Source organism: Oculina patagonica, chromosome 2, assembly GCF_052425735.1.
Source record: "Oculina patagonica isolate OP01 chromosome 2, crgOcupat, whole genome shotgun sequence".
NCBI classification, from domain to species: Eukaryota; Metazoa; Cnidaria; class Anthozoa; order Scleractinia; family Oculinidae; genus Oculina; species Oculina patagonica.
Window position 1 is genome coordinate 22,658,749 of NC_135759.1, and position 14,733 is coordinate 22,673,481.

Consider the following 14,733-nt stretch of genomic DNA (forward strand, 5'->3'; position numbering starts at 1 on the left):
TAAGATTGAGTTAAGATTGAGTTAAGATTGAGTTACCGTTTTCCATTTGTATTTGCTAAAAAAGTGTTTAATTTAAGATGCAAATCACTTTTTACGACCAAATAAGCAAGAAAACTGATACTTTTGTATTTTAGAGAATTATGTTATCCTCATTTCGTGTCCTAACCCACCACACCCCCCCCCCCACCCACCCAGTCCCCTTCTAACTTTTTTTTGTTCATTATTCAGTGAAAGCGCATTGAACGAACTGCTGGTACACTGGGCCGGTGAAAGAAAAGAAAAAATGCGAAACATTTTCCAAAAACAATCCAATACATTTTTGTTTATTTCCGTGTTGTTAAAATAAAAAAATAAATAAACTAAAATACAATGTCTAAATTGAATCCAACAATATTAAATGTTACGCAACATGGTGGTTGATACTAAATTTTAACGTAAATAAAACAATCAGCTCTACTTCGATCTTGTGTTGTCCACTATACCGTTCATTATTCTCTAATGTATGATCAAACTATCTCCTCGTTAATTAAATTCTGATATTCTTCAGGTGTAACATTGACATTTTCTGGAAGCATGACAGTCATTGGAGGCACAATCAAATTGCGTTGTTTTGGTTGTGTGTTAATACATTCTTTTCTTGCACAAAATCGAAAAGTACGTTCCACCGCAAAGCTCCTTCCATCAGCTGTTTCATTTGAAGGTACATACAGGCCCTCTACTGAAATGCAAATATCTCCCGCTGAAAACTGATTCTGACAGCCTGGTTTTGCACACCTCGGTTTGGGACCAGGTTGTGTATTACATCGCTGTACTTGCCAAACTTGCTTCTTTTTTGCTTCTTTGTGCTTGTTGAAAATGGCTGCATTTGTAGGTTTAGTCCCTGTTGGAGATTTTAAGTCCAGTCCCTTGAACAACGCATCAACTTCACTTTTTGTTAGTGCCTTCTGATGAAGACGATAGTCGCCCTCTTTAACTTGAAAGAAATTCAGCAATACAAAAAGAACATGCTTACAGATATTTGCACTATTTGCGTAGGGACAATCGCAGGTTGGATGCTCAGAAATCGTTACATTGTAGGTGTTTAGTCCAGATCTAATCGTAAATTCCCTTTCATTTCTTCCAAGTTCATTGGAGTCAACAACTACTAATTTTTCTTTTTTGGCAAGTTCAAGTGAGCGCTGAAATGCCTTGCTGGCAGTTGTTCTGAAACGGCCGTCACGCTTATCCTCCTTCGCACCATCTTTGTCTGCGGTTTGCTGTGAATCATCCTCAGAAGACGAAGACTCTAGGTGAGTTCCATCGCTGAAAACACTTACTTGACGTTTTCGTTTGCGTGTCGCTCTATGTGAGCAGTTCGCATCAACAGTAGAAGCTCTAGAAGACTCTGCAGCTACATATAAGGTATTTTCGACAACGCCAGCGGAAATTTCTTCTGCGAAGGCTTTCGCTCTTGCCATTTGCTGAAAATAGTTAGCTTTAAGTCTGTCGCTTTGGCTTCGATGTTGGCCTCCTTTATAATTTCCATAACCGTAAGATTCTAGTTTTTTTGACAGCATAATTGCTTCTGCCACGTCCTCCTCAGCGGCCATTGCAAGGGTTAACCTGTAGGATCCTTTCTTGGCCCACTGAGAGTGACCAACCTCTGCTAAATTGACGTTTGGTGCAAGTGGTGCGCCACATTTGAATGCCTTAAATATGTGGGTCCTTCTCTTATGCCACCATTTGAACCAGCTAACGACCTGACCTCGTTTTCCAGGTTTTTCCTGTGAAAATGCTATGAGTTCTTTCCTGGCTTGATCATATTGATAAGGTGTTGGCGCCTCAAAAATACTCCTGGCGAGAGTTTTAAACCTGTGCTTTGCCTTATCACTCCAGTCTGAGTGTACCTGCCTATTGCAGCACTGAAAAAAATGGAATTCACAGGATACACATTGTTCTAAAGCTTCCTTGCCAAACACGTTTTCGATTGCATCCCAGTTTCCGCCAGCTTCATCGAACATCCATCTCGCTGGATTAAATAGGTAGTTCTCGTCCCCAGTAAAATCTCGTAAAACCTAGAAAACAACATTCAAACTGTTACAATTAAGACCCCGGTAATGGTACGACTTTAAGGCGTACGACATGTACGTTAGAAAAGGGAAGGACCAATGCATTAGTATCCTTGACATTGTTTCCTTTTCTCCTCCGTTTAACTTTTTAATTCAACTGACGATTTTGGTCGTGGGGTTGTACACTAAAAACTGTTAAGTGTTCCAACAAAGATGAGTAAAATTAAAGCGACAAAAATCTCAGTTTCAATGAAGGCTTCAAGTATTCGACCTCAACATGCCACGTTTGGGCAAATACCCATTTTAAACTGTTTCTTAACTGTCCAGTGTAATCCTAGTTCAGAATGCTTCAGTATTAAAAGATAAACTGATTCATAAGTGTTCTTATTCTTTTGGTATAAAGACTCACAAAGGATACTCATCCCTTTAAATAAACAATAGCCTTCATTTGGCGCCAAAATATGCACGGATATTTGTCCGCAGACATTATCTGTTCCGAGAATTAAGTGAACAGTTTTCCGAGAGCGAAGCTCGAGAAAAGTTGTGAACTTCGAGGAACAGATTTGTCCAAGGACAATATCCTTGCATATTTTTGAAGCCAAATGGATGCTATTGTGTTTATTATCCTTCAAATATTTTTTCACAAGGCCGCATTTTGGGAGACCTTTTCTTAAAGGTTTAAACGTCAAAGTAATTCTGTCGGCGCTCAAAATATTGTTAGTCTGTTCAAAATGTTTAGTTCTATACATTTTAACAATTTATTTGGGATAAAAACTAAACGTGCGAATGTAAATTGCAAACTTCGAAAACTGGGAAATATCACTTGGGGAATATCATCTGTTATAACCCACCGATTAATTTCCGTGCGCGCTCATTGGACAAAACACATCACGTGGTACAAAATCTGACGACGGGTATCAGCCAATATACCCCGTCCGATTTGATATCCGCAGTGCAAAACAAACGTAAAAGTCTAACGTTTTAATAAAATCACAGTGTTAAAAAAGAAATTCGAAACCTATCGACTTGCATTTATTTTAACTAAATTATGCCGTGATTATCGCACGCTGTAGGTTTTGCCTTTTTCCCGCAATGAAGCGCGTTGAAGAAAATTAATGGGAAGGTTAATTATAAAATAAATAAACCCCTTTCTGGCTTGCTGGTATGTCGGAGTATAATGCCCTTGGCGGATAGATTGTCCTTAAAATTTCATATTTGCCCGAGAAGCGAAATGTTTATTTTTCGGACAATCTACCCGCCACGGGCATTATCCTCCGACATACCAGCCGCCTGAAGGGGTTTATTTACTAAATAGTCACCAGTTTTGACTGCATCACGTGACGTGTTTAGACCAATTGCGCGCGCAAAAATATTTGATGGATTATAATATGAAATATCCTAGTTTTCGAACTTTCAATTCAGGCCCCAGTCTCTACAAAGGATGGATAAGTATCCGGTAAAAAAACTGCATCGAAGCTACTGGGCGCTCGTTGATTAAGTAAAAACATGATCACAGTTACCTCATTTACATTATTCCAAAACGACTGTATTACGAGACTAGACTCCGCCTCACACTCCATTGTAGCTAAGTTGACAAGCTCATTCAGTGTTGGATGCCACACCCAAAGGGTGAGTGTTTTGAAGCCCTGGCATCTGCTGTGTACTGCATCAAGAAAACAGAACTCTTTTGAGAGTGGATGCTCACTTTGATCTTTGTCCATTTGAACGCACATCTCGGCTTTTTCTTTGCTCATCTTAAAGACCAAGCTTCCAAGCCCATTATTGAAATGACGATTATTAATCTTCCAAATCAGGTACGGATCTTTTTCATCTGTTTTTTTCTTAATTTCTGCAACAGCATCAAAGTTGTGCCCGTGGGGATGCATGCTATTAACCACTTTGGCTTTAATATTTTTCACCTTGTTTTTGTCCAGCATAGCTTCGGCGACGTCCTCAACTTCCGACCACGTTTTGCCTTCTCTGATCATGGTTGTCAGTTTTGCAGTTGGAACGGCGGAGGGCTTAACCATTGAATGTGTTTTAAAAAATTGTTCAATATCGCTGGTTGCATATAACTTGGGCTTACGTTTAGCTGTGCAAGTATGAGTTCCAAGATGGTAAATGGTTGCAAAGGCAGAATCCTGTGGATACTCACTGACCTTTCTAGCGGGACAGGAAATGTACTCGCCTTTGCCATTGCAAGATCTGCCACGATATTTTCCTCCAGCTTTAACAAATTGAACGTTGTTTGCCTTTCCGAATTGCTTTTCGTAAGGACACCTGTTGTTTTTGCAAAGGTAAGAGCCCTTACAAGATTGAACGTTACGCTTTCCACGAAAACCCTTCCGGCTTGAGGTGACCCAGGGTTTCCAACTGCGGCCATCTCGAACGTTACGCTCATCTCTGTCAAAACGAACTTGAAATACCCTAGTGCCGTCGATATCATAGGGTAACTCATTCACCGCTTCAACGTCAACTCCGTACCATAAAGACGGATCCAGCTTGACTTTCTTCCTATAATGATCAACAATAAGGATTGAAACAAATTTAGTAATTCTACATGTACTGAAATTTAGGTAAGAGTAAGTTATCTTCTAAGCTTGCTTGCTGTGACCATGCAGAGGATGTTTGTTATTTGTGGCGTTTCACTTATTTTAAATGACGAATGAAAGTACCACCACTCACCTTTTTTTAATGAAGTCTGCGTTGCCGGAATCATCATCGTCTGAGCTTTCTGTTGACCTTCGTTCCTTCTTCGGCCTAGGACATAAGAAGACAATTGTTTAAATGCACGTTACATATTCTACAGTTCTAGAGGTAGTTTATCGACATGGACGTTATTTCCCGTCATTGGCCACTTTTTAATTATTTGCACAGACCACTTATTACTATTAGCCTGCACTGCAGACAAACTCAACTGCCGGTATTTGAAACTGATATTACCTTGGAAGTACATCATGAGTTTTAGTCAGCCATAAATGAAGTTGCGTGGGAAAGGCTAAGGTCAATTCAGATCAGTTTGATTTAAAAAAAAAAAAACGTTACCTATTTTGTGTCAATTTTTGTTTTATGTACTGTGTAAAAAGAAAATAGTAAGTCACGACATGATTCAGTCACCAAAATGATCTTGTAAATTCTAGAAGTATTCATGTTTTTGCGTTTGCTTTTGCCTGCCCTCTCTCGTATCAAACTGCCTTCAAAAACACGAAATACTGTCTCAGACAACCTTAGCTTTCAATATGTTTTCGACGGTGGGGGGCGGGGAATACCCCTGGATCCCGCTACAAGCTCGTGCTCCAGTGCTTCAAGCCCAAAATACCTCTTTTCCGGGGAGTCGCACGTTAGATCAATGAAAACCTCTGGTATTGCTTTCCCATCTGCTCTATGAATGTTCTATGAAAAAAAAACGATAAGAGGCAAAAAATATGGCAAAGTTATTAGCATAATAATTCACCACTTAGATGCACGTGCTTGCTAACTAAATCGTGTTCGCTTCAAAATGCTAAAACGAATCTACAAGTCAACGATCTGAACGGAGAAAAATGTAAACAGTGGCTCACCTTATTTGTAGAAACCACTTTTTTCTTTCCCTTTACGTCACCTAATTTCTTTGTTTCCGAAAGAGAGGATCCTCCCTTGGTTTTCGGAAAGTCTTTGACCTAACGATTGAACATCAATACTGTGTCAGTATACCATATTAGAATTATTTATGATGTCTTCCTTAATTAATTTTGCCGAAATTTAGAGAGAAAAAAACCTCTACGCTATCCAGAATATATCTGTTGTGGCCAAGGACAGACCATACTAGAACCCAGACTTCTGCTCTTTTCCCCATGCCATGGTAGATTCTGTCTCGATACTAAAGATACTTATCTTTGACACGGATTAAATTCTCATTTTTATAATTGGACTACAAAATACAGAGAAAAACCTGGACATATAGAAGAGAATTCGAGGGTTTCCAATGGCCATTATAAAAAATAATGATTATAAGTAATGATTTCTACATACATTCTTGTTTTTGTAACTTCCCAGTGGTATTTGAGGTTCTCCAGGACAGTAATCCTCCTCCTCCCAAGATTCAAACATTTCAGGTGTTTTCTAGAAAGGAAAAAAAAAAAACAGTATCAATTCACGGACTCAAGAGTGATTAAAATTCAGGGGCGGATCCGGGATTTTTGTTAGGAGGGGGTGCACAAATTTGAACTGAAGAAACTGGAAATTTCCCAAACGCCACCATTTCTATTTTTTAATAATAATTTGCCCCATATTCAGGGTGAAATATACTTCATGTTGCAAAACAAAAACTTGTCACTTGAAACTTGTCACTTGACTCCTGTGACCACTTTTCCAAACCATCACACTTGCCTTTTGTCGCGCTTGTCAACCTATACCCTTTTCAGGATGGACAATTAGTTGCAAAAATCATGTATAACATCTTACCGTAAAAAGAAAAGAAATCCGTACGGATGAGAGCGTTCAACGTGAGAACCCCCCCCCCCCCCCCTCATAATCTTTCCGATGGTCCGAACCTGGCCTTCTATTTTTTTTTCCTGCGCTTCCCAGTGCAACTTTTGTCACGATCGAGCTCGCGAAGAAAATTGCACGAAAGCGCAATTGCAAGTGTAAACAGACGGCAATTCTATCGCCCTGATATCGCAGAAGCTTTGAACATTACGAAATTGCCACTACTTTACACTTGCGATTTTCACTGCGAGCTCGAGCGCGACAACAGTTGCACTGGGAAGCGCACTGGGAAGCGCGACAAAAATCGCCCGTGTAAACTAGCCTTACAGACTGAAAGCCGTCAACCTTCAAAGTTATTAACTTCTTTTATGACAAATCCTATGCACATGCCTATACAACCGCAAACAATTTTAAATAAACGTTTTCGAAACGAAAGGTTTTTACCTTCACGCGTGGCTTGCTGATTTCTTTAAATCCAGGGGTTGTGGTTTCAAGGCTGTCATCATCAGATATTTCGTCACCCTAAATTTTTAAAGCAGATAAAACATAGGCTTTTCCTTTTTCTCGTATCAGAAAACCAACGATGCGGCAAACGGACAGTTACCTGTGCATCACTGGCAGATTTCTTTAAGGCAATTTGCATTGCTTCTTCTTCACTTTCGACTTGGAATTTAAACCAACAGCTGTTGGTAAGGCGCGCTGGTGAAGAACTAAAAAGAGACTCCCCTTTGACTACATCAGCGTAGGAGGCAACAGAGTCACAATCCGAATCGCTACTTATAGACTCCATGATCGACCGTAATGGACAAAACAAATGATAAGAATGATCTTCAACGCACTTAAAACACGTTGTTCTCCAAATATCCAGAATTCGAAAAGGCGAATTATTTCTCTGTCCATTGTGGAGTTACCATGGCATTCAGACGAATTCCGATCTGATCGTGCGATTGCCGTGGGAAAGAATTCGCATTAGCCCGAAGAAAGGGTAGACAGAGAAACTGCGGGATAATGGTGAAATCAGTTTCGTATCACAAAATTAAATTTTGTAGCCAGAACCCCTGAGCTAAGACTAATTTTTCTAATCGGGTCTCCATTTGCCTTTAAAAAAAATAGTTTAGTAGCTGGTGGATAGAGGGTTTCAAAAATTGAAATGTCGGTTTGAACATAGCTAGTCGACGCGCGAGACAAAAGAAAAAATATTATGTTAGCCTCTCCTATTTTCTTCCTCTCGCGTTTCTCGAATAGCCTGAATAAAACTATCTCTGAAAGAAAATTAATGATGGACTGCTTGTAGTCAACACCGCGATAAAAGGTAATGATTTGCAAGCAACAAAACACGAGAGCTGAATTGTTCTTAGCGTAAAACGCGAAATAGTGTAAATTTGTCAGTAAGATGTCAGTAAGTATTATTTCAGTAAATATAATGAGAACCTTCGATTTTGAACTTTCTATTGTAAAAAAAGGAAAAGACACTGGAAATACGGTAACTCAATCTTAACTCAATCTTAACTCAAACTCAACTCAAACTCAACTCAAACTCAACTCAACCTCTAACTCGGTAAATAGCCGATCCCTACTGCCGTCCCGCTCCGCTCAAAAAAATCGCAACTTTTTTTTGCGGAGTGGGACGGCTGTACACAGGCTACCTACCATTAGCTCAGTTAGTAGAGCACCGGACTGCCGTGCGAAAGGTTTCAGGTTCGAGTCCAAAACCGGGCCAACGCTCAGGGTCTTAAAATAACTGAGGAGAACGTGCTGCCTTTCCCGAGTGACATCTGCAAATGGTTACTGAGATGTTCTAGTCTTCTCGGATAAGAACGATAAACGTAGGCCCCGTCTCACATGCATCTTCAGTGTTATGGTCAGCAGGGAACGTTAAAGAACCCACACACTTGTGTTGTGGTCTGGTCTTTACCTGATGTACTGTCTAGGTTGGGGTGGGAATGCTCGGAGACATAAGCTGATTAAAGCTACTCTAGAAATCCGACGGTAAAAAAAGTATTCAGATATTTATTCAGACCCTTTTCCAAACAGTCCCTTTGGCTTCAGTAAATTCGCCGAGAGCTGCAGTGTTTGTGCTTTATACTAACTGACCACTTCCCGCCTCTGCGGTGTGGCAAATAGATTCTTAGAAGGAATAGATTCCTCCAGAAAATTTCGCAAACAGTCCTTGGCTTTATCAGTGGACTCACTGGGTGCAACAGTGCTTATGTTTAATACTGACCACTTCCGCGACCTCCACGGTGTGGCAAAACGATTCAAAATAAATGCTTCACAGATATCATGATCAGTTGAATTTTCAAACCGATGACGGGTACAACACTTTCCACTTAATGATACGATATATACCTTGCTAGAATCTCTAGGTATTTACAAAACGACGTTGCTACTATTAAGTCATAAAATGCACCCTTTACTTCAAAGCAGAAACCGGGCTGCAATATCAACACCTCGTGCTCTTCAGCTTTGAGATTCTTAAGTTATTGATCAGTATATATTTGCGGCACTGTTTAGTCACTTAATTGCTTTTCGTGGCTCCATGTAGAAGGAAAAGCTTTTTCAAAACAGTTTTCTTTTCAAAGTGCTTTTGTAAAATGTGATGATTAACAGGAAGCTCAAAGCTGAAGCCGAGTGAATGATTCATGCACGATCGTCGGGGAGGGAAGAGAGGGTGGGGCGGTGGCATCAATGTGGGACTCATGAAACACCGCCTCATCTCAAACATATTGATATCTGTTTTTCTTACTCCATCTCCCTCCTTTGACACTGAATCGTGTTAGTCTTCCAGTTTGCGAAAACGACCACGAACATTGAATTTGCATTAAAAAAAAATGTCTCGAAAAAGTGTATGCGACTGAGTGCCATCTCAGGCTATAAGTGAGAGGTGAGTTAAAAAAAAAACCTCTGATAGGTTCATTACACGGTGTTTTTTAAACCGAATCCACAACGATTATTATATTTTATGTATAGGTAGTAAATATTACATAAAATCAGTAATTAAAAAAATTTCACACAGGGAGTCTCGAAAACAACAAGAACAATCAGTTGTATGGCGGTCTAATATACGAGTCACTTGAAAAAGACTATAAATACAGTGAACTCGACTGCGTCAAAATGCATTTGCCACACTGAAGATTCTTCAAAATGACAATTAGTAACTAACGCATTTGACAGTCGCGGGTTAACACAAATCGTCATTAATCATAACACACTTCCTGTATAGCCTATCAACAGGGGAGACTTCAGTGCGTAAGGACTGGACATTTACGTCAGTAAGTTTAGTTGTGATTGTTAAGTTAATCACGGTTATGACTATTTTTTAAGTTTTCTGCAAAGACAGTAATAACTAATACAATGCTGAGGTATTTTTGCTAAAAAACGTATACTACAAAGCTATATATTTGTAAGATTCTTGAACGTGCATTGCTGGTGACCTTGGAAGGAAACTAGATCAGTCCAGACTTTTCCTGAACTTAAGTAAAAAGTAAACTTGAAGAATTGAGTCAAAAACGTTGAACAATGAAAAGCAAATGCTTAAAAATACATTGCAGTAGTCAAGCTTGACGTTCACGTGAGATTATTTTAGGTGTAACGAAGGCGATAATATAAGTAATCACCGCTCAGTCAGATATCAACCTCAGAGACTTTGTTCAGTTAGCTTTCATTGCATTTTTTTGACGTCATCGTTTACGTATTTAAAGCGGCCTCGTGTACTTGAATTGCGACATGGCGGTAATAAAAGTTTCGGTATAAATTGTGCGACAAGTGGTTTGTTTGTGTCCTTTCTTTCGTTATAAAGAGCTGACAACGATATTGTTTCACTGTGGAATAATCAGGCTCATTACAAATGTGCAAACGTGTTCTTAATTTGTTGTCATGCACTTATTTCATCTTAATCTATAACGTACAGGCTCTCGTATAATTCTAGCATGTAACGGCAAATGAGTTTTTAAAAACTTTTGGGCAAATTTAAGTCGACTAATGATCGCCTGTCACTATGCTGTCCTCAGGTCTAGAAAATTCAATAATTGTATCTTGCACTGGATCAACTACTCTGCTTTTAACGGTTATAGCATTGACAAATAATCGCTCAGTACTGATTGGTGGGTGCTCGTTACTGAGTTGCCGAAACTCTTTCTCATGAAATTTAGTTAGTTTACAACGTTACTTCTAAATTCTGAAGTGCCGAGTGACTAATAACACCGACACAATCTCCCTCCCAGTCTGTCAAGTGCTCAGTCCTTGATCATCCAACAAGAAACCGGCCACTCAAATGAGATTAGATAACTTATTTGCCTTATCACGTAGCACCAGCACTTTACGCCAAAACTCTCGAGCACTTTAAACTTCGCGTTTGTTTTGAACGATATTTTCTTTTTAAAAAAAGTTAAAGCTATTATGAAATCTATAAGGACGCCATGTTTCTTAAAATGGATGCACTATATTCTTCATCGAATAAATTGCTATGCAGCGGATAAGTGTTAACAAAACATACTACGCTATCCACTGGATAGCGATTTATTCGGTGGATAGTGTCATCCATCTTTTGAACGACTCGAGCCAGTATTATGCGGCAGTTTTTGTTGTTTTTCATACGTGACTGCGTGGATAACTTACGTGAAGGAAGAGATAGTTCAAAACCGGGAATGTACCTCTACAAAGCGATATTTGACGTTCAGGAAGAGGAAAGATTTGCAACTGACGATTACTGAGTAAAAAACCAACTGAAAGCCTGATGACGGATATTAATGAAAATAGGTTAGTTCCTGTGCTTCAATCCATTTAACCGGCACGCGTACACTGACAAGTTCGTCTTCTCACATAACCTTAAATTATATGACTTCATGTTAACTTCATTACACACTTCACTTTTATGTCTATTGCTCAGTTTCAGGCTAAAACCTTCAAACAACGTTTTATTGTACCTTTATGCAAAAATAGCACTTACATGTATAGGGGAGAATACGAATAAATTTTGCGGCAACAGTTGTGGTTATTACAACCGTTATTCGGATAAGCATCATCGATTGTATGTATTAGTAAAAACTTCCGCAGAGTGACTCAGCAGAGACTTGGGCAATTGAAAACAACAATTTTTGTCGGCGAGTGCATAATTTTACAATGAGATAGTCCTACACGAAGCAAATATTCGATATTGGAAATTCATTTGAGGCCACAAGATCGCTCAGTATACCAGTAGGTATACTGGAGAATAACGCACTCGTTTCACAGGCTTATTGGAAAATACTGTTATAGTTTTATTGTGTGTGAGTGTAAGACAACAACGGTCAGATCGATGAGAGATGAAATACAACATAGTGTTTTGGACTGACGTAGTTTTAATTTGTGTAATAAACAGTAAATACGAAGCTATAGCTTTGCAGACAATGCAAGGAAAAGAGAATTTCATGTTTTAGCATTAGTTTTCCAAAGCCAGTGATAATTAAACTGCTTTTTGTTAAAATCGTTTGAACAGTCTAATTCATAAGCAAACTGTAGTATATATTAATGAACTATCCCGCAGAACATCTTCTGTTGTTGTCTTTTTCTTTACATAGATATACTTCAGAGCCATATATATTTGTAAACTTTCCGTTAAACTACCGTACGTTGCGTTGTAGACTTAGAAGAATCAGGGATTGACAAGAAGTTATTTCTCCAGTCTTTTCAAAATAAACTTATAAAAATATGAAATCAAAAGTTAGTGAATAGCTTTTAAAAATATATTTTTGTTCATAGTCAGTTTTGCTGATCACCAGCAGTGATCAGTAATATATCAGTATTTAAACTACGACTCCATAAGATTATCAGATTGTTAAGTAATAAATTATTGTACTTGTGTTGATCACCTTTTCAATATATGTACTAGCAACTTAGTAGCACTAATTGCAACACAGCGGTGAAAGATTCAATATTATAAAAGGCAGCTTGAATGCGTAGTTTCAATTTTCTTGTTTGTTTTTTGTTGTAAATTTTCTTTGGCATTAGTACAGTGTCAGTATTGTTTCGGAATCCCTGTGAACAACGGTAAAAACGCTAAAGGACGATGTTGAAAGACCTTAAAACACAGCATAATAATGACGCGTTAAATGTAATCTAAATACGTGTAAAAAGCTTTAGGGCTAGTTTTTTAAGGTGAACGGTATCCCAAGAAAACTTCTTTTTTCGCATTGGAAAAGAAGATAGAAGATGTGAACATAATTTAATGCATAACGAGTCAATAACCCGCTTTTGGCGGGAACTGATTTTCCGAACTGAAGATAGAAATAATCGGGCGGCATCTTTAGTCTTGTTATTAGTCAGTAGTACTGTTATTATAAGTGCTTGCAGTGTAGCTCGCAAATTTAGTAACGAAACATGGTAGCCTACCCGATAATTCAGTCCCAAAGAACGTTTAGTAATGAAACAGCCTTTGAATAACTACTCGTAGTTCATTGTTCCGATGGTGCAGATTTTTGTCCTTCCAGCAGCTTTAGTTTATTTGTGAGTAATAAATCAAGCATTTTCCAAGTGCTAATGCGATATGAAATCGATTGGAGCACTGCAATAGAAGGAATTGAAAACAAGTTTGAACTCAATTTATGATTCCATTGGCAATTCCCGGCTCGTGTCGTGGGCGATATTTCTACATTATGCGAAATGTGTTTGATATTGTTTGCCTTCGCAGCCGAAATAATTTGTCGTTTGGGAAACGGTGACGTGCTTTTCTTGAACTTATGTCCTTCTATTATTTGTCGTCAATGCTCTTTGCGTCATGACTCGAGTGAAAAATGCACAATTGGTTATTAAATGGCTGTATGTTCCATGTATGTTTTTCTGGAAACCTATCATGATATGCGTCATTATAGAACTTTGCACCTTATATGTAACTATCGCTACAAATAACACTCGACCAGCAAATGAAGACGTTTTTGATCTTTTCTTTTATCTCCTCAAATGGCCTAGTAACCCGCCGCACAACAATGCGTATGTACTGCGTAGCTTTGATTGTCAGAAAAGTCCTAGAAATTTAAAACATAATTTAACCGGAGAACACGTCAAAACTTTAAACACTATAAAATCATTGCAAAGTGGGTTTATAATTAAAAAAAGACTCCAAGAAGGAACAAATTCCTTTACAAAAATGTTATTTACTTTTGAAACAAGTACTCGAAAGTGTCGTAAACAGTCCATCACAGTCTCACCACTTCCCGCCTCTGCGGTGTGGCCTACAGTTTTGAAGAAGGAACAAATTCCTCTACAAAATGTTGTCAATAATAGCCCTTAAGGCCTTGGCTTCCTCAGTGCATTGAGTGCTTCAGTATTTATGTTTAATACTGATCACTTTCCGCCTCTGCGGCAAATAGATTACAAGAAGGAACAAATTCCTCTTCGCCGAACGGTTAGCACAGTTGGTAGAGCGCCGGACTGTCGTGCGGGAGGTCTCGGGTTCGACTCACAGACCGGACCAACACTCGGGGTCTTAAAATTACTGAGAAGAATATGCTGCCTTTGCAGTGACATCTGCAAATGGTTTAATGTTCTAGTCTTCCCGGATAAGAACGATAAACGTAGGCCCCGTCTCATATGCATCTTCAGTGTTATGGTCAGCAGGGAATGTTAAAGAACCCACACACTTGTGCTTATCATAAAGAGTTCGGCACGAAGTTCCCGGTGTTGTGGTCTGGTCTTTACCTGATGTACTGTCTAGGTTGGGATGGGAAAGCTCGGAGACATTAGCTGATTGAAGCAGTACTCTAGAAATCTGAGGGTAAACAAAGTATTCAGAAGTTTATTCAGAACATTTTCCAAACAGCCCCTTTAGCTCAATCAGTACATTCACTGAGAGCAGCGGTGTTTGTACTTGCTGACCACTTCCCGTCTCTGCGGTGTGGCAAATAGACTCCAAGAAGGATTAGTTCCTCGAGAAAATTTCCAAACAGTCCTCGGTTTCATCAGTGGACTCACTGGGTGCAACAGTGCTTATGTTTAATGCTGACCACTTCCGCGACCTCCACGGTGTGGCATAAAGATTTAATGCCTTTGTAATAAATGTTTCACAGATATCATGATCAGTTAGATTTTCAAACTGATGACGAGTACAACACTTCCCTTTAATGATACGATATATACCTTGCTAGAATCTCTAGGTATTTACAAAACGACGTTGCTACTATCAAGTCATAAAATGAACCCTTTACTTCAAAGCAGAAACCGGGCTGCAATATCAACACCGTTT

The 14,733-nt window shown here is 39.0% G+C and overlaps 1 protein-coding gene across 1 annotated transcript; it reads right to left on the reverse strand.

Moving 5' to 3' along the window:
• Window positions 1-506: 506 nt before the first annotated feature.
• Window positions 507-7,489, reverse strand: LOC144642222 (uncharacterized). The gene is made up of 8 exons (XM_078501204.1): window positions 7,120-7,489; window positions 6,960-7,037; window positions 6,060-6,149; window positions 5,609-5,707; window positions 5,368-5,441; window positions 4,734-4,808; window positions 3,569-4,562; window positions 507-2,054 (listed from the first exon to the last, which is right to left on the reverse strand). The coding sequence occupies exons 1-8, from the start codon at window positions 7,303-7,305 to the stop codon at window positions 507-509; spliced, it is 3,144 nt and encodes a 1,047-aa protein (XP_078357330.1). The 5' UTR covers window positions 7,306-7,489.
• Between the last annotated feature and the right edge of the window lie 7,244 nt (window positions 7,490-14,733).

Excerpts from the sequence above, each read along its gene's own strand:
- LOC144642222 (XM_078501204.1), bottom strand. The coding sequence starts at position 7,305 with ATGGAGTCTATAAGTAGCGATTCGGATTGTGACTCTGTTGCCTCCTAC. Across the intron at positions 6,150-6,959 it reads TCAGCAAGCCACGCGTGAAG|AAAACACCTGAAATGTTTGA; the intron begins GTAAAAACCTTT and ends TTTCCTTTCTAG. Across the intron at positions 4,809-5,367 it reads TGCGACTCCCCGGAAAAGAG|GCCGAAGAAGGAACGAAGGT; the intron begins GTATTTTGGGCT and ends CTTATGTCCTAG.